The sequence below is a fragment of the Podarcis pityusensis genome (assembly GCF_964106645.2).
Source record: "Podarcis pityusensis genome assembly, chromosome: 14".
NCBI classification, from domain to species: Eukaryota; Metazoa; Chordata; class Lepidosauria; order Squamata; family Lacertidae; genus Podarcis; species Podarcis pityusensis.
In genome coordinates this window covers 52,364,182-52,390,133 of record NC_138039.1, presented here as the reverse complement: position 1 = coordinate 52,390,133, position 25,952 = coordinate 52,364,182, and the positions used below count along the sequence as shown (strand labels likewise).

Below are 25,952 nucleotides of genomic sequence, written 5' to 3'. Positions count from 1 at the left end.
CCCACATAGAGCACATTGCAGTAGACCAAGCGGGAGATAACCAGAGCATGCACCACTCTGGTGAGACACTCCGTGGGCAGGTAGGGTCTCAGTCTGTGTACCAGGTGGAGCTGGTAGACAGCTGCCCTGGACACAGAACTGACCTCCATGGACAGCTGTGAGTCCAAAATGACTCCCAGGCTGCACACCTGGTCCTTCAGGGGCACACTTACCCCATTCAGGACCAGGGAGTCCCCCACACACCCCTGCCTCCCTGTGCCCCAGAAACAATACTTCTGTCTTGTCGGAAGGAGGGCAATAGATGTGACTTCTACACACACACAACCACCCTCTGTCCAAATAACCAAAAGGCATTTTCACAGTTCAAGAGCAGACACTAGGAGTATCTTAATCAGGGTCAGGGAGGGGGTGATCCAGGGAGAGTCATGAGAGCCAGAGAGTCTTGAGGCCACACATCTGACCTATGCAGTTGAAAAATAAAAACAGTGAATCCCAAGGCACATATCCATAACTCAAAAATATTGTTTTTGGATTATATTGTGTGAGAACCACATGACAAAAACATTTTCACTCAGATTCTAAAATGTCCATAAATGTTTCCATATAAAGATTTTCTAAAGGAATAAGAATTTTTACCCAGTCATCTGGAAGGGTATGTTTAAAGTCTACGAGCCAAGTATAGTTCCCTTTTTATCCTTTTTTAAATTCTTGATGTAAATCTTCAACTCTCTCAGTTGGTTACTGTGAAAAAAGCAAGAAACTGAATCCAAAAACTGACAGCTAAGTCCAACACAATTCTGCTGGTGGAGGCAGGAGAATACTGCAACCATTTTAAAAGATGCATCTTGTACCAAATTTAAGAACATCTAGGGCAGATCTGAAGCCAAACTAATAACTTTGCAACATGATTCACAGGCTGCAAAATCTCTCTCTCTCTCTCTCTCTCTCTCTCTCTCTCACACACACACACACACACACACACACACAGTGGCTGAGTTTGTTAATGCTTTAGGTGGCGGGTGACAAAGAAGGAGTCCTTCTAGGATTAGTATTGGGAGCTGTGCTTTTTAACTTGTTTGTGAGCAATCTGGAGTCTGGGTGAGAAGTCAGGTGGTCAGGTTTGTTGATGATACTAAATGGTTCAGGGTTGTTAAAACAAAAAGGATTCTGCTCAGCTCCAAAAGGACTTCTCTAAACTAAGTGAATGGGAGGCAAAATGGCAGATGCAATTCAGCATAAGTGATAGATGTGGGGGCAAAAAACCAATACTTTCACATATATGCTCAGGGTGTGTAAACTTTCTGTTATGACTTTGGGGTCATAGCAGAAAGCTCGTTGAAGGTGTTGACCCACTTTGCGGCAGTTCTGAAAACAGCAAATTCCATGCTAGGAATCATTAGAAAAGGAATTGAACATAAAATTGCCACTGTCAGAATGGGATTATACAACTCTATAGTGAGACTACACTTGGAACATGATGTACAGAATATGATAGAGTTGGAAAAGGTTCAGAAAAGGGCAACCAAAATGTTTAAAGAGAGAAGATGGCAGCGCCCTGGAGGAAAGCGGGACACGACCCCATTAGGAAACTACTAAATTTGATAGAACACAGCAAAACAACCAAATCTCCACTGACAGTCATGTCTCTAGATATCCTTAAAGCCTTTGATTGTATGGAATGGAAATACTTAATAGAAGTATTAACCAGCATGAAATTCGGCCCTAACTTCCTAGATATCCTTAAACAAATTTACTCTATGGCTTCAGCAAAAATCAGAATCAATAATCAACTATGCAATAGAATGAAAGATCATTCTCCCCACTCTCTCCTCTCTTTCCCCCAACCGCATAATGCATATGATAACGGTATCTTATACTGAATGTAAACAAACTTTTTCAGACTCTGAATTGAAAGTGGAGATTCTATATGTAGTTTTCTTTGTTTCTTTGTTTGCTTGTTACATGAGAAAATCTTTAAGAAAAACTAATTTTTAAACGCCAAAATGTTTAAAGAGTTAGTGCAACCTCCCTTTGAGGTTACAACATTTCGGGCTTCTTGATTTAGGGAAAAAGTTGCTTAAGGGAAGACATGATAGAGGTGAGTTTATGCATGGTGTGGAGGAAGGAAATAGGGACCCCCCCTCCCTCTCTCACAACACTGGAATCCATTGCCGTCCAGTCAAGCTGAGTGTCGAAAGACTTCGGAGAGACTAACTGGAGTTGTTATTCACACAGTGCACTGTTGGAACTATGTGAAGAAGTACCTTCTCTCATCTGTACTGAATCTTCCAATGGGAGTGCAAAAATTCTGCTACTCCCCAGCATCTGCCACCCGGGGCTGCTACTTCACCCTGCCCAACCGTAGGACTGGCCCTTCTCATGACTTCATGGAAGAGGCAGGATTCGAACTGTGCTGACATTATTAACCACAAAAGACAACTCACAGGATGGGATGTTTGTTCAATTTATTCCCCCCCCCCCCCCACAATAATAAAAAATAAATTAGTCATACGAAAAAATATCAAACTTTTTCCCCATTGGAGAAAATGTATACAAATATGAAAAAGATGCTGTACAGAACTGGTTCAGGTGCATTGCTGGTGATATATTCCTGAACTAGTACTTAAGTATTTTTAAACTTATACATCTCCCACTTTTTCTTTAAAAAAATCCATTTGTAGAAGTGGATTATTAACCATGAATTAAAGAAAACATTAACTATTGATTTACAGTACAATACTTTTATATATGTCAGTGTGGTATAAAACTCTAGGCCAGAGACTGGTTAGTATTGCCAAAAGAGCTGGACAGAAATGTCAATGGCATATATAAATAAATCCACTTTTAGTCCCTTTTTGTAAAACAATTGAACAAACAAATTCATATTCTAAATAATAGAACTATTTTGATGCAGTGGCTTATTCCATATAGACACAGCTTAGAATACATTTTTTCCTATAAACATCTTGTATTTACAAATATAAAAAATAAGTTATAACAAAGTATATCCTTCCTTGTTTCAGACAGGCTGGGTTAATTTCAGGTGTGTGGCGATCTGGGCAATTCTCCACTGCGTGGGCAGACTTGGCCGTGTTATGTATGTGCCTGTTGACTGAAGATGAGCCAACGCTCCGTCCTGCCTGGGCTCAGACTGGCCCAGAAAGAGCAGATCTTTTTTCTCCCCAAAGTCGGAAATGGCTCTGCTGGTCCCTGAGGCAATCTGAACTGATTTAGGATCTGGGTAGGCAGGATGGAGATGGGAGAGGGTGGGATTCTTCTTCCCCTCTGAGTGAATCATAGCTGAACAAGAACTTGGGTTCATAACATTCTCCTTCTTTTTGAGGTGAGCATTGCAAGCCCCACAAGGCTAATATTTCCAGGCTAAGAAATACAAGTCTTGGTGCCATCTCTACCACCGACAACTTCTTTTGGCGTCTACACCAAAAGAGCAAAGCAGCTGTTAGGTTGCATCAGGGGTAATCAACACGGTGCCTCCAGATGTTGCTGGAAAACAATTCCCTTTGTCCCTCACTGTTGGCCAGGGTGGCTGAGGCTGATGGATGTTGAATTTCAACAGTCATCTGGTGGACACCACATTGACCTACAGCACACTGGTTCTGTCATGGGCATGTCTGAACATTGAATACAGACCTCTAAACACTCTTTCCCATCACTGCTAATAGGAAGAAATGAGTATTACTGAACAGCAGCAAAAGGAAGAGGGGTACGTTATGCACTTGAGCTGGGGTAGTCCACAAGGGGTGCCCTCCAGATGTTTTAGACTACAACTCCTATCAGCCACAGCCAATGCATGGCCAATTGACAGGGATAATGGGAGTTGGAGGCCACCATGTTGTTTACCCTTTTACTAGTATTACACATAAAATATGTAGGTTGCTCTAGCTGTGATGGGTTACAGTGGCCACATCACCAAAGAAAGGAATATAGATCAGAAAAAAGAATGTTTAAAACACGTGCTTATTTACTACAGATCAGCTGGGGTACTCATGTGGGGAACATTCTTCAGGACTGTTGGGGTCTGGGTCCTTACGATACAACCTTCCCCTGCTCTTCAGTCCTAATGGTGTTTGTCTTTTAAGACGGCTAAGATAAAATGAATGATGAGTCAAATGTTGGGTGGGTGGCCAGCTAAATGAAGCTCGAATCACTAGGAAGGAAGGACGATACAACTTCCAGTCAAGTCAGATTTTGCGCACAGAGTGGAGAATGCACTATCTTGTCCTTTGCCTCAGGCAACAAAATGGATTAGAACACTCTTGAGAAGCAATGACAAAATGGCTGCCATGTGAGGATAGGGGTGGAATAACACAGAATTCCTGGCACTTCCAAAAGAGCAGAAAATGAGTTGGGGCCACAACATGGCCCCTGATCAGTGAGAAAAAGGCACCTGCTTCACTGTTCTCACATGCAAAGAGAAGTTCTTAGTGATTCTCCTGGGTGGAGAATGGATTGGAAGAGGATGGGTGTCCATTGCTAGCATCCAATGAAATGTGGGTATGGTTGGGGGGGTTGGGGGGGCAGGCTCAATGCAGGACAGGCTGAGTCAATGCAAACAGGTACTGACTATGAAGAATGAACATTTTCTCATGCAATGTGGATTTTTGAGAGGATATATACTGAGACCTTTTGCAGGCACCATAGGAGGTATTGGCCAGCACACTGCTGCCTGTGGGCACTGTGTTGGTGACCCCTGACTCAGAAGGAGGCCACCTGAGGTGCAGAGCATTAAAAGTAAATGCACAGGTTGAATGTCATCAAATGCATCATCCCAAAAGACGAGACAAATTTGTATAATAACTTTATATGATGATTTATCTGTATGTATAGATGCAGATTTAGAAACAATTACTATAATTTAAATAGAAACACAATACATCCCATCATACTAGGGACAGTGACCAGGGGGCCTGTGTGTTTGCTTAGTCACCTGACTGGGTGTCGATGGGCAACTTGGATGCACCATGTGCTCTCCCTGGCCATCGTTAAACCGGATTTCAAACCGAGGCTGGTCCTCTGAAAAGCAGAGAATGTGGCCACCTTAGCTGCCGGCCAGAGAAGGCAATGGATGTGCCGGGTGGAGAAAGAGTCTGACCAGGTATAAGGCGGCTTTCTGAGTTTATTTTTAAGTGATCACAGGACAGATTAATTGTAGTGGAGGGAGACCGTCTAGTAATCGCTGCCAATCGCTGTCGGGTGCATCCTTTTTGACTTTGCCACACATCAAGATAGCCAGTATTCAACAACTATTGGCATTTGCCAACACCGACAAAGAAAACGACACAAAGGTAGGCTGCTGTGTTCATCCATGGGGCAGGGGACCCTGAACAAGGACAGCAACATAATCACCATTATTGGGACCAACAGTGTGTATGTGTCACAAACAATGAGCTAGCCTTCAAATTTCAGAGCTTTCCTCAGGAATGATGTAAACTACTAAAAAGAAAGGTGAAGTGGTTGAAGAGAGAGAAATAAGTATGTTGCGCTTATAGCATTGTGGGCTGGATCCTTTGAGGGAATTGGGGCAGCACTGCCCGTCTGCCCTTTATGCAATGCTGTGGTTTTGGGGATGTTTTAATTTATTTATTTATTTATTACAAAAAAGGCCTGACTGATTATATGTAATTTTATATGCAAAATTATGTGCAAAAATTTAAAATACATGTATTATACATATAAAAGTGTCAAGCCCCAATGTGGCACTTTATTACTGCAGCATAATTTTGTAAGCACTAATACAAAAGTATTTCTGTATAGTTATATGCATTCTTGTATGTATCTATTTGAGAGCTGGTTGCTTTGGGAAACCTGGAGCGTATATGTATAGAAAATAATACATATAATAATGCATATAATCATTTATTAGAATAATGAACATATGCATATAATAATGCATATAATCATTTATTAGAATAATGAACATGATGTGTGAGCATAGCTCATTTTTTAAGCAGAACTGGGGGGGTTTTAAGAAAATGCCATCCCTGGTTTCATCCTGGTGGGAATCATTTATTATGTCTAAGCAAGAACAAGAAGCTCTGCCTTGATACTAGCAAAGTTTCCAACATTTTTATTAGGTGTCATAGAAGTATTATGTAAAGGAAAATGGTCCTGAGGAAGAGTTTGATGCCAGTCAAGCTCAATGTTCTGGGATTTTCTCAGTACAGTCCTATGCATTAGAAGTAGGTTCTGCTGAGTTCAATGGGGCTTCCTTCCAGGCACAGGACTGCTGCCTTCATTGACCCCTACTGTCCCTGCATGGATTATTAGTTGACTCTGCCTGAGACAGTTCCTTACATGTCCCAAGATGGGCTTTTGCTTGGCTGTGCTTAATGATGTTTGGAAAAACCCAGTTTTACAGTGTACATTTCCAAAAGGGTTCCTATACAGTGTGCTAGTGATATCACAGAAGCATGCACACCCTCAAGGGGTGCGCCAGTATGGGAAACCTCTCTTTTTAAAAGGTAGACTCTGTTTCAGTCCAAGCAGCCACAAATGACTGGGCAGAAGTCCAGCGATGCCAGCGATGGAGCCGTGGTTATCTGCGCCCCAGAAACCCAGACTGCCTGTTGGCCACTCTCAAGCACGAAGCGCAACACGCTGTTTTGTAATATGTGTAGACACACAGCCGGGCTTGCACGACAACGTTGCAGTTGTAATATTTGTCTTTGCAGTTTTCATCTGGAAAGGACAAAATAATTCCTTAAACAGGCAATGGCTAAGGGGTTAGCTTGTGCCACAGGAACTTGTGCACTGACTGAGACCAGCAGGGAAGTCTCTGCTCCAGGTCCTGCATCATCCCCATGATGGCATGAGCTCCTTTCAATAATAGCACCTCAATCAGTCTTCACCAACCCAGTGCCTTTCAGATGCTTTGGACTTCACAGTGGCCATGAAGTTTAGTAAGAAATTCTCACAGTAAACACATTTTCTATATGCAGTTTTGATTAATTTTAGAAAGCAATTGTCCTTGACGTAATGCATTTTTGTATGGTTTTTGCATCAATCGACCACTTCAATTGGCAGAACTGGCACTACTGCAGGGCCCACATAATGCCCATTCTGTATTGGTAAACACTGTTTAGTGTGGCAGCACCTGCCCTTTGGGACTCCCTGTCTAGGAAGAGCAAGCAGGAGCCTCCACTATCTTCTTTTGTGCACCTGGAGAAAACAAGCATTCTTTTTTAGGCAACCCTTCCCAGGTACTTAGATATGCCAGTGTGAATTCTAATCTGTTTTAGCATTTTAAGTTTTCCTATAGGCCTGGGTAGCTCAGTTGACTAGAGTCTGGTGCTGATAAGGACAAGGTTGCAGGTTCAGTCCCCAGGAGGGACAGCTGCCCATTGCTGCACTGCAGGAGGTTGGACCAGATGACCCTGGGGTCCCGTCTACCTTGACAATTCTATGATTCTATATGTTTGGCTCCAATTTTTTTCTTGATTTTCTTATTTTTACCTTTTTGTTAGCTGCTTTGAGGGTCTTTTAAAAAAATATTGAAGCAGTGTATAAATTTTATGAAATAAATAAATAAATAAATAAATAAATGATGAATCTGTTTATTTTATATTATTTTATAAAATTTATATACTGCCTGCTTGTAAGAAGAAAACCTCAAAGCAGTTATTGTTTATTTCATGGGAATGTAAGGTATTGGGCAATGTTGCAGTGAAGGCAAAACCCTTGGATCTCCTCAGATGAAATTCCAGCCCATCAGGGTCTCCTGCTTATGAGAGAGCAAAATTAGTGTCTAAGTGTCTATCTGCGCCTTGTTAAGTTGACCCTAGAAAAGTTGTTTCATTTTATTCTTGAAAGCAGAGCAGATCTGCTTCCAAGTTTTGGATTATGTTTGACATTCAATGGGGTGCAAGTTTCTTCCTGCAAAGCTGCAGTTTAAGCTGATCTGTAGGATTAAGGCTTTTTTTTTTTTTTTAACCGTAGATGTTAAAATCAAATTTTGTTTCTAAAACTCTTCAGGGAAAGTAGAAGTCTAGATGAGCATTTAACATTCACGGTGCTGCTTGGTGGTTTGTGTATGTTGGAGTTTTTTCTTCTTCCTGCACCTAGCTTTGCTTAAATAATACATTTCCCCAAACCACACGGCTTAAATAATACATACACCCAATCACTTTTGTTCAAAGTCAAGTACAAATCAATTTCATTTTCATGATACCTAAACACAAGGTAGCAGGCCGTTGTGTTTGACTGGCAGGCACTGTAGCGAAGTGTTAATTGCTCAGCAAAACCCAGCTGTTTGAAGTGGAAGAGAAATTGCAAAAACAGTGGCAATTATTATTCATACAAATCCTACACTGTTGCAGATGCAAATCTTGAATTTGATCCATAGTCCTGGAATGTTGTACATGGGGAACCTCTTTAGTGACTTCAGCTTTGAAAAGCTGACAGAAGAATGGGGGAATTCAAATTCCTATTTGACAATTATTTTTCTCCCATTTTCTGAGGAGTTGGATCAGAAGTGGGGTGAACGAGAGGGAGGACTCTGGGAGGGAGGAGGTTCCAAGAACAAAATCAAAGGAGAACGAGAAGGTTCATCATCTGTGCTCTTCCAGATATTTTAGGACTCCAGTTCCCATCATTCTCTTTGTCTGCATCAAGGGTAGCCAATGTGGTATCATCCAGAGGCTGCAGAACACACGTCCCACCGTCTCTGATCATGGTGGTCAATGGGAGCTGAATACCACAACATCTGAAAAGCACATTACCTCCCCCCCCCCCCCCGATGTAACAGCATACAGGTTGCTGGTGGAATCTTTTAGAGACTTCCTGGGCACTCAAAAGTTGTGTGTGCCAATAAAAAGACTAAATCCCAAATGAAAAACCAATATACCTTTCAAAAGAAACTTCCTTATTTTGGTCTTGTTAAAAAGAAAAACATACACACACCCAAACTATTACATTTTGTTAAAATCTGACCTTATTGGCTTGCCTCAGTAGGCACAGTGGGTCAGTTTCATTTTTCCTCCACTAGATGGAGTTCCACAATTAGAATAATGGCAACATTGCCCTACCTATTTCGGGTATGCAGTCTTGAGTGTTGCATTCCTCCTTCTCTTCAGGTTTCAGCTGGGAGTCACATCTGCTGCTGGGCGTCATTTCATCAGAGAGACATCGCACCTCTCGGACACGGAAGCCGCCTTCGCAGGACTTTGAGCACTGCAACACATTTAAAATAAATAAATAAATGCTCTGGCAAAGTATGGAATTAAGAAAGCAAGCCACACTCACAGTGCAGCCCTGTGTATGTTTACTCAGAAGTAACCCTCACTGCAATCCACCACACTGTGACCAGTACCAACATTACTCAGTCATTTTGGGAATTTCCACAGATCAGGAATGGCATGCCAGGTGCTGGCCCAGGATCAGCCCCAAATCAAAAGATCAACAGAACATCAACTGTGTCATTTTGCAGCTTCTAGTTTATTGCTTTCTCAGAATGCTGTTCTCTTGCCTCAAAACAAGAGTGGTAAGAGTAATTTGCCCTTCTGTGTTGTCATGAAAATCTATCCAGGAAGCAAAGCACTCAGAGCAGGAGAGTGGGCAGAGCTGGGACAGCCAAAGAAATTTCCTCACTTAGCAGTCTGAAGCAATTTGCGATCATATTGTTTTCAAGGGAGGGAGGAGGTTCCAAGAATGAAATCAAAGTAGAACGAGAAGGTTCATCACACACACACAGCCCTCTGAAGACACCTAAGTAAGAAGGAGCTCTTCACAAACCACTTGGTGTCCACTAGACCTATTTTTATCTCAGTTGAAGGAGATACAGGAATGTTTTGAGTTGTGCAAAAGAGGCAGGTTTTCCTGTCAGCAGGGTGACTGTTGAGAACCTTTGTATGCTTCTTTCCTTGTAACATTTACAGCCCACCTTTCTTCCAAGGAACCAAAGGTGGCAGGTGTGGCTCCTGTTCCTCCCTTTTGTATCCCCACAGCCACCTAACCCAAAGATACCCAGTGACTGAGCAGGGTTTGCAGTCCTGGTGCCCAGGTGTCCAACACTCTAACTTGGGGGGGGGGAGGCAACCTCCAGTCATGCAGTCAATTGTGGTCCTCCAAGCTTCTCCATCTGACTCTCCTCAGGTCACGCACACTACCAAGTCACACCATCTCTCCCCGAGGCCACACCTCTCAGCAGCTTTACTCCGTACCCTCCTTAAGTGTTTTTGCTAAGTTGGGATTTGCCCTTGCTTGCCTGGATGGAGGATAGAGCTCTCTCTCTCTCTCTCTCTCTCTCTCTCTCTCTCTCTCTCTCTCTGTGTGTTTTCTTTCTAGAAACTAGCCTACATGTCAAAGGTAAAATTCATATTAATTGTTCTCACTTTTGCCTCTGGCCCCACCCACTACCACCAAATGGGATGCTCTCCAGAAGAGAATGTGGCCCTCAGTTTGAAAAGGGTTCCCTCCTTCTGCTCTAAACCAAGGGTATTCAAGCTCCCCAGCTAAGATAGCTGATGTTCTGGGAGTGCTGGCAAGGGCACGAAACTTATTAGTGGGAAATGGCGGTTGCATGCAGCTACCTAGGCGAACAGGATGCTGATGACCAGCCAGTTGGGTTCCTTGCTGAAGATGCTTTCATCAGCGCCTTGGAAGCAGACTAAACAGACAATTCCTTACTTGCATTCCTGCAGTGTTAAATGTCACTGCACAGATTACTTCTTTAAGTCAAGTCCTCAAAAGGATTTGTTATGCACTGAAAAACTTGGAAGGTGTCAGGTCTGGTAGCCTGGAGGCAGGCAGATGGTTCAGCAGAGAGGAGAGGGAAGCAGTTCAACAAGGAATCAAGCGGGAAGGCAGACGATGAACAACTCTGCATGACACAGCTGAGTGACAGAGCACCTTCCTTGCATGCAGAAGGTCCCAGGTTCAATCTCCAGCACCTCCAGGTAGGGCTGCAAAAAGCCCCTTGTTTGAAACACTAGTCACTGCCAGTCAGTGCTGACATTAGTGAGCTAGATAGAGATTCCTCTGTTCAGTTTGACCAGCCACTTTCAAGGTCTGTGTGGGAGCTCCTTGGAGGACTAGAAGCTGCACCTCCACCAGCTATCATGTCACCTCTCCCTGGCTCCAAACCCTGCATCCTTTCCTCACGGGGGAGCCCCTCCACCCCCCGCTGCTAGTTGTGGGCTTCCCACACACCTCTGGTTGGCCACTAGGAGAAGAGGAGGCTGGACTAGGAGGGCCTTTGCAGCAGAGCTCTGCTTAACCTCTCCAGGGCTGGCCATAGGAACAGACTTCAGCTGAGCATTTGTGTTTTGGGCAGAGGAATCAGCCAAACGCAGCCGAGTACTTGCCGTGCTCCATTCGGTGCTAAACCATTTAGCGCCGCAAGGCTTGAGGTAGCAGGTCTGCTGGCTGGGAGGTGTCTCCAGAAATGAGCACTCCTCAGGGCTCAGCATGTCAAAGCTGCTTTCCGTTTTTCGGATACAAATCACTTCTCTCTGCTGAGTTCCACGGCCACATTCAATGGAGCACTAGACATAAGCAAACAGAAAACAGAGGTGGAGATACATACTCATATGTTTACTTCATAAACTTTAGACTCTCTTTTTTGTTGATTGCTTAATTATGATTTTTTTTATAAATAGTCACATTTTTCTATTCTGTTTGGAAACCACTCTGAGGTTTCCTGCAACCAAGTGGTTTATAAGTTTTATGAAGCAAAGAGGAGGTTTACAGACAGAATAAAATAATAAGGTTATCAGTAAAAGCAGATAAAAACAAATCTTTAACGAGTTCAAAAGGTAAATTCAGCAATAAACTAAAAACAGATTAGACGATACATCAACACTCTACATGTCTGGAGGGGCTCGTCTACACAAAACTGTCTTCAGCAGGCGCTGGAAAGAGTTCAGTGAAGGCCCTGCCTGGCGTGAAGAGGCTCCGTGTCCCAGAGTGCAGGTGCTGCCAAACGTCAAAGATCCATTTCTTACAGATGTTGAACAGGTATTATGGGGCACCTGGAACAGGGCCAATGCCATTGATCAAAGTGGTTGAGTGGGCATATATGGCATAAGAGGTATTCTTGCAGGAAAACTGGTCCCAAGTTGTTAATGACTTTATATATATATAATGGGCAACCAGTGAAGATCTCTGAGCACAGGTGTTATATATGCCAGCAATCGTGTTGCAGTATTCTGCACTAACCACAGATTCAGGATAGGTGCAAGGGAAGCCCCACAAAGAGTGTATTGCAGTAAATGTAATGGAGGTAGCTTATATAAAAGGTCCCACCCCCACCCCACCCCGTCTCAGTTGGTTGCTTACCGTTTTAAATACGCAAATTTTATGAATTAAGATATTTCACCGAATCTCCATAAGTGAACTAGCTCCCCCCCCCTCAATAAAGAGAGCACAAAATATAACCCTTTTTTCACCATCAGTATTTTTGCAGCCGTTAGCAAATTCTAAACAGAACTCAGAACTTTTAGAAGACATCTGAAGGCAGCCCTGTATCAGGAAGTGTTTTATGTTGGACATTGCATTATGTTTTTATATGTGTTGGAAGCTGCCCAGAGTGGCAGATGGGTGGCGTATTATTATTATTATTTATTATAGTGGTTGCTGATGGATATTGCCAGAACTTGTCTGTATTTTTTTTTTTTTTTTGTTCCTGTGTGTGTGTGTGTGTGTGAGAGAGAGAGAGAGAGAGAGAGAGAGAGAGAGAGCAACAGCTGGCCTTTGGTATTTACACTTGGCCTGTTATATTTGTCACATCTTTGTTCCCAGAGACAGATAATGCTGCAATCATTTGACTTGAATCAGAAAGATTAATTGGTTTTGCCCAGCAAGCAAAACAGACAGGAGACTCCACCTTTCAGGTTTAATAACTGTTCCATTTAGCAAAGCAGCTATATCAGTTCATGAGATTAAGGCAAATAGGGCAGGACTCTTCTTGCACCACAGAAATGTCTCGTTCCACTTTAAGATGATGGGGATACATGAACGGTCAAACTACACATTTGCAGTCAATTGCATGGGACTTTGTTTGTTTGTTTGTTTGTTTGTTTGTTTGTTTACTTAAGCAATGAATCCCCAAGCAGTTGTCTAAAGCTGCAGTCAGTGAGGACTGATTATGTTTCTTTTTCCCATGGGCACATTCCTTATCAAAATATTACCTCCCAACAACTTTTTTTGCCCTGTAATAGACTTTGCTCTCTCAACCTGTCTCCTGATTTAATGGGATTATATTAATTGCATTTTTAATAGTATGCTTGGTTATATTTCAATGCTTGTATAATTTGTGGATTCACTTCAGTATTACTGAGAAGTCAATTTGGGCTTCAAGCAGTTTACATTATTTATTATTATTATTATTATTATTATTATTAGTTCTTTGCTGGCAGAGCTCTGAGGAAAGCCCTGAAATGGGGCATTCTGAGTGTGGGTGGGGGCTGAGGCAGCCAGGGATCCACTGGATCTCAAGCTGGGCTCACTGCCATCAGGCAATGGCATTGGGCCTTCTCCAGGCCTGACTGCTGTGCCAGCCTTGAATTTCCCTGCCACCCTCACCTTTCGCTTTGGCCACTGTGAGCTCTGCCTCGCCGCAAAGTCCCACCGGCAGCGGTTGGGGCAGCTGGATTGCAGTCTAACTAAATTAGGCCTGGGGGGGAGGGGGTGTCCCGGGAGTCTCCTCAATGGTGCACTGTTCTCCTGAGAAAGTGGTGCATTTATCGGAGGTGAAACGGACCCTGTTGGGCTTAACTTTTTTGTTCTGCCTCCAGCATTTGAGGTGAGAATTCAGCTTGGCTTGCTCCCTGCCCCCCTTTCCCATTCTGTTTGATATGGGGGAAGTTAGATGCCACCAGGGTTTCCTTTTCATCTCCATAGCCTGCTCCCGAGGGAGGGGGCTTTGGCCCAATTCAGAAACAGCTTCTGGCCCAGGTAGACCTTGACTGAATCTTTAAAGGTTAAATACACAATACAGTACCTGGCACTTTTTGGAAAAGGTCTTCAGGAGAGAAATCCAGTGCTATATTGGTTTCCATGTCACTTGAAAAAGGCTTTAAAAATACCAAACACGCTTAGCACAATTTACTTAAAAAGAAGAAGAAGAAAAAGAAGGGGGAGCCTTGTTTTTACTTCTGGTAGATATTAAAAGCACAGGATGCTTAACCAGCCCCAAGTAATCATTTTTAAATTGGCCCAGGGACACTTCAAATGCCTGGAAGCCCCTCAAACAGAAGAGAGCAAAAACTTGACCGCTGCTTCCCAAGAGGGGAGGACTATATGGCGAAGAGTCATGTCTTCACCCAGGCCTTTGATACCTGAGATGTGTGATTCAGAGATTGCAGGGCAGCGGCTGAAGGAGGAGCAAAAGGGTTTTCTTGTGTGTGTGTGTGTGTGTTTCTTTGTGGCTGATTGGCTGCTCTCCCTGTGCAAAGGTCAGAGGGGGCAGGGTTTCTGTTGAGGCAGGTGATTAGCTGTGGGAGGAGCTTATCAGAGATTGCAGGGCAGCGGCGCGCGCAGTTTGATCCATCTTTTAGATTTAGGGGAGCTAGTCTCAAACGTTTGTTGGGGGAGACCTAGGTTTTTTTGTGGGGGGAGTTATTTTTCCTGTCTTCGCGCTTTTTATGATGGAGGACCGCTGTAGCCACCCCCAACGACACGTTCTCAAGACGGAGGGGGAGGGAACAGCTGCAGTCGCCTGCGGTTCCTGCGCAATGTTTGCCATCTTGCCAAAGGTTGCAGGCAGCTTTACCTGCAGCAATTGCATGTTGATTGCCCTCTTAAAAGACAAAGTCCAGCAACTGGAGGAACGTGTAGCTACGCTCCAAAGAATTAGAGAGCTGGAGCTCTTCTTGGAAGCAACAGAGCACATCGTCTCCACCAAGGAGGAGACAGGGGACTCCCCTGAGAAGGAGGCTAGTTCACCAACACTGGAGCCAGATATATGGAGAAACGTGACTCAAAGAAGTAGGAGGCCCAGGGTTTGCTCTGATTGTTTAGAAATACACAATCGCTTTGAGGTCCTCTCCCCTAGCATGGAAGACGAAGAGCAGACTCCATTTGAGGATCTCTCCCTCATTACAGTCGATCAGGTATATGAAGACGAGCAGCAAAGTCAGTCCTCAGGGAATGGGCAGGCGACCTTGGAGCGGACAGCTCACGGAAGAACCCCGACCAAACCTAAGAGGAGGCGTGTAGTGGTGATAGGGGATTCCCTACTGAGGGGAACAGAAGCAGTGATCTGTGGGCCTGACAAGATGTCTCGGGAAGTGTGCTGTCTCCCCGGGGCTAAGATCCAAGATGTAACTGAACGACTGCAAGGAATCATAAAACCCACTGACAAATACCCCTTCCTCTTGGTTCATGTGGGAACCAATGACACTGCAAGCAATAGCCTCCAGAAGATCAAAAGAGACTACGAGGCTCTGGGCAGCAAATTGAAGCAATTAAATGCACAAATTGTGATCTCATCTGTCCTCCCAGTTGAACGACGTGGCCCAGGGAGAGAGGGGAAAATAGTGGAAGTGAACAGCTGGCTTCGCAAATGGTGTAAACAGGAACGGTTTGGATTCTTAGATCACGGACTGCAGTTTCTTGAAGATGGACTTCTGGCAAGCGATGGGCTGCACCTCACAACGTATGGGAGAAATGTTTTTGCCAAAAATCTCAGAAACCTCATCAGGAGGGCTTTAAACTGACTAATGTGGGGGAGGGAGACAGTGCTCCTGAAGGTAGGAGTCTATCAATTGATGAAGATGATCATCCAAATGTCATAGACCAAATGGAGCAAACAGCACACAGACCTAGTGGTGGGAGGAAAAAATCCTTAAATAAGAGTCACGGGGGAATGATTAATGGACTTCAATGTCTGTACACTAATGCGCAAAGCATGGGAAATAAACAAGATGAGCTTGAGCTCTTGGTACAGCAAACTAAATATGACATAATAGGCATCACTGAAACCTGGTGGGATAAGTCCCACGATTGGAATGTAATAATGGGGGGATACAATCTATTTCAGAGAAACAGACCAGACAAGAAAGGAGGAGGAGTGGCGTTATATGTCAGGGATGTGTATACCTGTGAAGAGATCCAAGATTTAGAACCTCAAAGCCAAAGTGAGAGCATTTGGGTCAAAATTAAGGGAGAGAAGAATAACAGTGACCTCATTGTGGGAGTTTACTATAGATCCCCAAGCCAAACGGAGGACATAGATGATGCCTTCCTGGAACAGATGGCCAAGCATGCAAAAGGAAGGGAGATAGTAGTAATGGGGGACTTCAATTACCCGGATATTTGTTGGATGTCAAACTCAGCCAAGAGCATAAGGTCAAACAGATTCCTCACTGGCCTTGCAGACAACTTCATTGTCCAGAAAGTGGGAGAAGCAACAAGAGGAACAGCCATTTTAGATCTGGTCCTAACCAATGTTGATGACCTGGTTAGTGGGGTAGAAGTGGAAGGATCATTAGGTGCGAGTGATCATGCTCTTCTGAAGTTTACTATACAGCGGAAAGGAGCAGCCAAGCATACTAGGACTCAATTTCTTGACTTTAAGAAAGCTGACTTCATAAAACTTAGGGAAGTGCTGGGTGAGATCCCATGGACAGTAATACTAAAAGGAAAGGGAGTTCATGATGGCTACGAGTTTGTTAAGAGGGAGATAGTAAAAGCACAACTTCAGGCAATACCAATGAGACGGAAACATGGAAGGTGCCTAAAGAAGCCAGGGTGGCTATCTAAAGAACTTTTAACTGAGTTAAGATTAAAAAAGGATGTGTACAAAAAATGGAAAAGGGGGGAAACCACCAAAGAGGAATTCAAACAAATAGCCAGCACGTGTAGACACAAAGTCAGAAAAGCTAAAGCACAGAATGAACTCAGGCTTGCTAGAGAGGTTAAAAGCAACAAAAAAGGCTTTTATGGGTATGTCCGTAGCAAAAGGAAGAACAAAGAAACAGTGGGGTCACTCAGAGGAGAAGATGGTGAAATGCAAACAGGGGACACAGAAAGAGCTGAACTCCTCAATGCCTTCTTTGCCTCAGTCTTCTCCGATAAAGAAAACAATGCCCGACCTGAAGAATTTGGAGCAAATGATTCAGCAAAGGAAACACAGCCCAGAATAACTAAGGAGATAGTACAAGAATACTTGGCTAGTCTAGATGTATTCAAGTCTCCAGGGCCAGACGAACTGCATCCAAGAGTATTAAAAGAACTGGCAGATGTGATCTCAGAACCACTGGCAGTCATCTTTGAGAATTCCTGGAAAACAGGCGAAGTCCCGGCAGACTGGAGGAGGGCAAATGTTGTCCCTATTTTCAAAAAGGGGAAAAGAGAGGAGCCAAATAATTACCGCCCAGTCAGTCTGACATCAATACCAGGGAAGATTCTGGAGCAGATCATTAAGCAAACAGTCTGTGAGCACCTAGAAAGGAATGCTGTGATCACCAATAGTCAGCATGGATTTCTGAAAAATAAGTCATGTCAGACTAACCTGATCTCGTTTTTTGACAGAATTACAAGCCTGGTAGATGAAGGGAACGCAGTGGATGTAGCCTACCTTGATTTCAGCAAGGCATTTGACAAGGTGCCTCATGGTATTCTTGTAAAGAAGCTGGTAAAATGCCGTCTTGACTATGCTACCACTCAGTGGATTTGTAACTGGCTGACTGACCGAAGCCAAAGGGTGCTCATCAATGGTTCCTCTTCATCCTGGAGAAGAGTGACTAGTGGGGTGCCACAGGGTTCTGTCTTGGGCCCGGTCTTATTCAACATCTTTATCAACGACTTGGATGATGGACTCAAGGGCATCCTGATCAAATTTGCAGATGACACCAAACTGGGAGGGGTGGCTAACACCCCAGAGGTAAGGATCACACTTCAAAACGACCTTGACAGATTAGAGAACTGGGCCAAAACAAACAAGATGAATTTTAACAGGGAGAAATGTAAAGTATTGCACTTGGGCAAAAAAAATGAGAGGCACAAATACAAGATGGGGGACACCTGGCTTGAGAGCAGTACATGTGAAAAGGATCTAGGAGTCTTGGTTGACCACAAACTTGACATGAGCCAACAGTGTGACGCAGCAGCTAAAAAAGCCAATGCAATTCTGGGCTGCATCAATAGGAGTATAGCATCTAGATCAAGGGAAGTAATAGTGCCACTGTATTCTGCTCTGGTCAGACCTCACCTGGAGTACTGTGTCCAGTTCTGGGCACCACAGTTCAAGAAGGACATTGACAAACTGGAACGTGTCCAGAGGAGGGCAACCAAAATGGTCAAAGGCCTGGAAACGATGCCTTATGAGGAAGGGCCAAGGGAGCTGGGCATGTTTAGCCTGGAGAAGAGGAGGTTAAGGGGTGATATGATAGCCATGTTCAAATATATAAAAGGATGTCACATAGAGGAGGGAGAAAGGTTGTTTTCTGCTGCTCCAGAGAAGCGGACACGGAGCAATGGATCCAAACTACAAGAAAGAAGATTCCACCTAAACATTAGGAAGAACTTCCTGACAGTAAGAGCTGTTCGACAGTGGAATTTGCTGCCAAGGAGTGTGGTGGAGTCTCCTTCTTTGGAGGTCTTTAAGCCGAGGCTTGACAACCATATGTCAGGAGTGCTCTGATGGTGTTTCCTGCTTGGCAGGGGGTTGGACTCGATGGCCCTTGTGGTCTCTTCCAACTCTATGATTCTATGATTCTATGATTCTATGATTCTGTGTTTGCAGGAACCACCATGTTCCTGTGAATGTCAAGACTTCTGAACTGTTTTTTACTTCAATTCTTTCCTGCCAGGCCTTTGGCTTTGAATTATCTATGGCCTCCTTTGGTGGGTGGGATGTTCTAATCCTCCTCCCCCCCTCCCCCTCCCCCCTCCTATTACTACTACTACTATATACTACCTCCCCTTCACCCTAACGTGCCAGGGCAAGTTATAACATGTGAAACAACATTAAAGTATTGTCTTAAATTAACATGAAAACTTAAGATCTTTCTTGGATCAGAATGGTCCATGTAGTCCCACATCTTGTCCTCACAGTGGTTGACTAGGTAAAGCCCACAAGCGATACATGAGCGCAATTGCTCGTTTCTACTTGAGATCCCCAACAGGCATTCAAATACATGCTGCCCTTGATCACTTTACCCCCCTCCATTCATTTGTCTAATCCCCCTTTAAAGCCTCCCAGACTGGTGGTCTCCACCCCCCCCCCATCCTTTAACTATGGTGCAAAACAGGGTTTCCTTTTGTCTGTCTGGAATCTCCCAGAATTCAGAGGTTGCCCAAATTTCCTTGAAACATCATTTTCAATAGAAATTTGGGTGGCCGCTCTAGATGGCAGATATGAAGCATAGAAATGATGGAATAACTTTTTAGCAAGCATGTTTGGAAACTGCCAGAGGTTCGGAGACTTCCAGGTTAGCGCCTCCGGCAATGGCGGAACTCCTCTGATCGGGAGGAATCCGCTCCGTGGAAATCAGGGTCTGGCTGCCACAGCGAAGGCGGAGACCCACTAAAAACCACAGGCGGGAGAAGCCTGTGGACGTGGGATTCGGCTGGCACCTTTTGCGCCTCCCCTACTCGCGGGGAAACCGGGTTTCGGGGATCCGGAGCGACGTGGGGTGAGTGGCGCGGTGCTTCGAATCGACTGCTTCTTTCACGGAGTGAAGCCGCATTGCCGTTGCCGGAGAGCGCTGACTTTTTCCTGTGGACAATTGGACTTTAAACAACTACCCGTGAATAGAACGGAAAATTCACGGAAAAATCTTTAAACATCTTAAATCGGCACCGAAACGGGAAGGTTTCAAACAGGAAGTCCGCCTTGCTCTTTTGTAAATAGATTGAGCAAAGACACTGCAAGCTAAAGTCTTGGAGAGCCTTTTGTAAAAGATTAAATTTCCAGCGGTTAAAATTATTAAACCCCCCTTGGAAGCAGGAGAAGAGGGGGGAAATTTTAGATCGCCTAAGCCTGCAGGAGTGAGAGTGAAGAAAGACAAATTACCTCCGTTTTGAACCTGGGAATGGGCTGCCAGTAAGATTGACGTTTTGGGAAAGTTCATTGACTGTGAATAAAACGTACGTTGACAGATAGTTAAATAAGAGAAATATATTGTTTCCATTGTTTCCTTTTGCACTCAAAAAGGAGCAAAAGTAACTGAAAGATTGAAACTAACTTTGTTGCTGGATCTGCGTTTAAAAGGACGGATACAAATAGAAATTGTTTCCTCTAGAAGGAGCTTTTGAAACTGTTGCAGGAGTGGAGCTGGGGAATTTTCCAGCTGCAGAGATAAAAGACCGTGAGAATCAGAGATTGACCTTGGACATGAATGTCGACAGAAGAAGCCTTAGTGATTGCATTTTGCAAGATAAGTGCTTTATTGGAACAGCTTCATGAGAAGATGGATGTGATGACTATTAAAATTGATAATTTGGCACAAAAAATGATTGATTTGGGACAAGAAGTGAATATCTATACAGAAACTACTCAGGAATCGATTCAGAAATCTACTTCAACATGGCAAGTTGTGGAGAAGACGAGGGAGAAAGTTGTTGTAGAACCTCAAGTAATACAAGTGGAGAGAGCCCCAGTCTTACAGAGACAATTTGATGAATATAAGCTGTTGCCTTCTACGATTGAATTTAGAGAAAGCCAGCTGAAACACGTCCTGAAATATCTTTTGGACTCTAGTTTTGACTATGGAGAATGGGCTGACCTGTCAAGAAGGAATAAAGACATTGTTAGGTTGGAGCTTCCCCGAGATCTACTCCTCAGTGTCAAAGGAAGGAAATTAAGAATAAGAGCAGCAGAAGATAAAGTAAAGTGCATGTATAAATATGAAGAAGATCTGCAGAAGGGACATGGAAAAGAGTTAAGAGCCTCGGACAGAAGATCACCAGGTTGATGGACCATATGGAATTGATAGAGAGGACTGGTAGAATCCGAGACCAGGGAGAAGAGACGGTGGAAGAAGATTGGAAAAAAGTTTACAATTTATTTATAGAAACATTGTAAAATTAATGAGTGTTAGAAAAATGTTGGAATGAAATTACACGGCTTTAGTAGAAATGTTATAAGGAGTTAAGTACAAATAAGTTTCAGGGTATTAATGGTAAGATAAGGTTAAAATAAATTATGACAATTATATGACAGAAAATAGTGAAAGATGGAAAGGATTTCCTGAAATAATTAATAATTAGAACACAAAAAAGGGAGGTGCGAGGAGGTCGATGAAACAAGTTAATGAAAGACAAAGATATGGAAATATTGGATGTGTTTTTAATTGTTTTTGCTTTTGTTTTGACGTATTGTCTTTTGTTTTTTCTTTTTTTATGTATAGCAATGTATTGATTTGTATTGTTTATTTTTTCTTTCTTTTTTCCTCTTTCTGTAATCTTTAAACTTTTAATAAATATTTTTTTTATTTTTTTTTAAAAAAGGAAACTGCCAGAGGTTCATAATGAAACCGATTTGGAAGAGACACTGATAATCTGCTCTAAACATGACTACAAATCAGACGGTCTGAATGGTGCAACCACCATTTTCACCACAAATCAATCTTCAACACATATTTATTTTTTTACACTATATTATATATTGTAGCTGACCAGTGGAGAATTAAAATATTATGGGTTTTAAAATGTCCGTGGCTGCATATTCCTGAAGAATTTATTACTTTAGAGAAATAAATTAGAAGCCTGAAGCAATATGGTAGATTTATGGATAAACTCTCTGTGGGTGCTCCGGAGTTCAAGACATAATTCCTGTTAACAGCATTGTAAATTGCTGGTCCCAGAGGCAATTAACTCTTGGGATGCCAGTTAACATAACAGAACCTTGGAGCTGGTCCACCATTCAAAGGTCTATGCTGGGATGGGGGAAGATGTCTATGCAAGAAGAACAAGGATTGGGTGCTTTTCCAGGACTATTAAGCAGATGCACTCTAACAGTGCCCCAATATGAAACAAAGCTGTAAGATGCTGATTGTAAATGTTTGAGAGGGGCTTTCAAGTTGCATCAGCTTTTGTCCTGAGAGAGAGAGAGAGAGAGTCTGAATGTGTTGAGCGAATGCTGCATTTCATTATGATTCCATAGCTTGGAATTCTGTGAAATTCTCGGCTGGCATTTTTATTATTTTAAGTTGCTTTTGTTTACATAGCTCACCACTAATCTAATTTAGATCTTTTTCCGACAAAATGTGTTACGAGAGGGGGCAGAGGGCATGGAGGATTAAAAAGGGGGCCAGTTCTATTGCAGAAAGCCTTGAAGTCCTAAAAGCTTTATCTTGCATTTTGTGAGACTAAGCAGTTTATTGGCATGATCAGCCATATCAGAGAGTCAATTATGAAAAAACGATAGAATTCTGATCATCAAAGTCAGAGATATAGGCCAGCGGTCAGCAAACTTTTTCAGCAGGGGGCTGGTCCACTGTCCCTCAGACATTGGGGGGGGGGGCAGGACTATATTTTTTGGGAGGGGGGAATGAACGAATTCCTATGCCCCACAAATAACCCAGAGTTGCATTTTAAATAAAAGGACACGTTCTACTCATGTAAAAAACATGTTGATTTCTGGACCGTCCACAGGCCAGATTTAGAAGATGATTGGGCCAGATCCGACCCCCGGGCCTTAGTTTGCCTACCCATGTTATAGGCCTTTCCAGTGCTGAGGCTAAACCAAACTCCACTGAGAGTAATGGCTTGTCCACACCAGAGTTTGCATTCCCATTTAATTTGTGTAGTTGTAAAGGTGGTGTCACCCCGGCACAGTCGGCTTGATATTTACAGTCTTTATTACATATGTACAAGAAACAGCTACAGTTCAGGATTATGCATCCGAACCCATTGAGTCAGATTCGGGGAGTGGCTTCCTTCAATTCCCGCACCAACAAAGTAGGTGTGGGAATTGCGTGAGACATCTTTGATCCTTAGTTTATTTCCCTCCTTGTCTGTGCTGATTTGAAAGCCCCCTCCCTTCCAGAGTCTGAGCTCCCTTCCGGAGCCTCTGGGTGCTTGAAGGGCTCTGCAGCATCCCCGAGCCCCTGCTCCGCCTCTTCTGTCACTTGCTCCTCCAAATTCTCCCTGACAGTAGTCCACATAGTGACCCACATCAATCTCAATCCTTTCCCCTTGTAAATTTGGTTTTACCTGATAAAGGGATAATCCAATAAATTGGAGAAAATTAGGCTCAAAACTGCTTTCCTTGGGGGTTGCAGACTATTTGTTTTAGCGTTTTGGGGTGGGTGGATCCACTGTCACTTTCTGCTACTTCTCTTCCCTTGCCCACTAACTCATTACCTGAATTTCTTTATCACTTTTGCTTGTAACTATTTCTGGTGTGCTTCAGGAATTCCCTGGTTCTTTCATCCTTCAGATTTGCACAAAACCAGAAAACTGCACAAACAGATTTACGATTACTTGACATTGTGTTTTGCACAGTTCTTTGGCGGGTTTTTAAAGCACCAACAAGGCATGCCCTATCAGTACAGTGGTACCTCGCAAGACGAATGCCTCGCAAGACAAAAAACTCGCTAGACGAAAGGGTTTTTTGTTTTTTGAGCTGCTTCGCAAGACGATTTTCGCTATGGGCTTGCTTCGCAAGACGGAAACGTCTTGCAAGTTTGTTTCCTTTTTCTTAACACCGTTAATACAGTTGCGACTTGACTTCGAGGAGCAACTCATAGAACGCGGTGTGGTAGCCTTTTTTGAGGTTTTTAAAGACTTTGGTGATTTTTGAAGCTTTTCCAAAACTTTCCCGACACCGTGCTTCGCAAGACGAAAAAAATCGCAAGACGACAAAACTCGCGGAACGAATTAATTTCGTCTTGTGAGGCACCACTGTACTTAACTGCCATAATAGAATCAACAAATTAGAATGCAGGGACATACACAAAAGCCTAGTCCTTTGCACAGGAAACACCAACCTTGCTCCTCATATACTAATTCAAAAGCATGTTGTGACCCACCCTGGGACATTAGCATGAAGGGTGGGTAATAAATCAAGGGCTGGATTCAACTAAACAGTGACTGCATTGGGAGCCATCTGGAGCCAGCACAAGTCCTGCTAGCACAATGGGCTTCCCCCACTCCTCCCTGGAGAACTCCCAGAACAGCACACACTCTGGGAGTGGGAGACACATAGGGCACAGTTTTTCAACATTTTTGAACCTGTTGCTCCCTTGACCAACTACAATCTTTCTGCGGCACCCCTGTAGAGCTCAGGAGCCCAGTTATGTCACCCCTTGCCTGCAGCTCCTCACCACCTTTTCAAGCACCCTCCCTTGTGGAGTGTTCCCTCAACCTCCCTCCTCTCCCCTCTCCTCTCCTTGGGAATCCTCTGGGCAGCCACTGCTGCCCCCTAGTCTCTGAGTTGCCCCCCCGCCCCAAAGAGAGGTGCCTCCTCACACTGCCCCACAGGGGCCTGGGAAGAGGATTCCCCCCAGCCTTAACAGGTGAATGTGAGGCCAGCACCTTACCTTGGGAGGCAACAGTGGGTGCTGCCAGGCCTGCATGGCATAATGGCTCCCCTTCAACACTGGACACTCAGCTCCCAGGCACTGGCAGAGGAAGAGGGGTGCAGGGACCCACCACAGGTCCTAACACATTCCCAGTGATGTCAGAATCCAATTTGGTCTGAGTGATCTCTTCTGGTTTTCGTTTGGGGTTTGGTTTCTTGGGGGATTAGCTTAGTTTGTCAAGTCCAGGTATGGATCAGCCAAGGAGTGTTGGGCTCAGCTTTTCCATCGCTAGCTAACCGTTATGAAGAAATGGCCAAATAATTAGGGAGAAGGACAGATCCTTAATTGATCCGTCAGCACCTGTTTCTCTCCAGTTTAACTGGTTGAGGGAAAGTGGCCAGAAGGAATACAACCATAGGAGCAGAGAGAGAAAGAAACACCATTCAGATCTCTTAATGGAATTGTGTAGGGTAAAAAGACACTGAGAACATATGGAGCCAACAAAGGATAATTCTTCAGGAATAATAATGATAATGATAATAATAATAAACCCAAACATTCTGGAATGTGATGATTGCTAAAAGTATTTTCCCAAAAAAGACCAATAAATATAATAAAGTAAATTAATAAAAAAGAGCCACATAATTAACTCGCCTGAACTCTGTTTTTCTTAATTTTTGCTGGATTTTCTTAATTTTTCCAAACATTTTGAAGATAAACAGTACCTGGCTCCAGCTTCCAGCAAACCATTCCACTTTCCCCAAACATGGCCCATTGTCACAGGGTGTGGTCTCTGCTGGTCTGTTGTGTCCGCAGCCCTCCAGTGGTAAACTGCTGATGTGGTTGGTCATGCATATGACGGAGCGTGTCCGGACACCAGAGCCACATTCGGCTGAGCACTGTCATCGTGGGAGACAACAAAGACATCCGTTAGCCCAACTGCTGCTTTAGTGAAAGCAGTTGTGAAATGCTTGGAAGGTGACTCAAGGGCTCTCTGGCACAAGAAGGTACACAAATCCAGACCAGGTTCTGACAGCAGGAAATCCACATTCTGCAATCAGAATGTATATTCAAAGAGGAATCTTGCTTTGGAAGAGGGGAAAGGGCAAAATGGAAAGAGAGAGAGAGAGAAGACAGGGAGACGTTTCCAAGGTGTCATCTGTCTCCTGCCACTTATTCATGAAGCTTAGAAATCTGCTCTAGATAATGATGACGAAGATACAGTGGTGCCTCGCAAGACAAAATTAATTCGTTCCGCGAGTTTTTTCGTCTAGCGAATTTTTCGTCTTGCGAAGCACGAAATCCCATAGGAATGCATTGAAATCCAATTAATGCGTTCCTATGGTCAAAAAAAGTCCAAACAAAGCCAAATTTGGTACAACAAGAGTTTATTAAGTGCTCTTTAAAGTCACACATACTGTAAAGAGCATTTCAAAAACTGAAGGAACAATAAATTAAGTTTATAAACATGACAGAAAAAACATTTAAAAATCAGCAAAGTGTACATTACATTTTCTAAGACTC

General features: G+C 43.6%; 1 protein-coding gene across 3 annotated transcripts in view; it reads right to left on the bottom strand.

The window, feature by feature from the left end:
* Positions 1 to 5,983: 5,983 nt before the first annotated feature.
* THSD4 (thrombospondin type 1 domain containing 4) overlaps positions 5,984 to 25,952 on the bottom strand; it is a 411,334-nt gene continuing 391,365 nt past the window's right edge. For 2 of the 3 annotated variants that reach the window (XM_080980690.1, XM_080980691.1), the window contains 4 exons: positions 25,154 to 25,327; positions 11,322 to 11,501; positions 9,045 to 9,189; positions 5,984 to 6,699 (listed from right to left, as the gene is read on the bottom strand). In XM_080980690.1, the coding sequence (XP_080836816.1) occupies positions 6,557 to 6,699; positions 9,045 to 9,189; positions 11,322 to 11,501; positions 25,154 to 25,327 (642 nt within the window). In that variant the 3' untranslated portion in view covers positions 5,984 to 6,556. Of the gene's footprint in view, positions 6,700 to 9,044; positions 9,190 to 11,321; positions 11,502 to 25,153; positions 25,328 to 25,952 lie in introns of those variants that run through there. The other variant, XR_013979370.1, reaches the window with a different exon arrangement.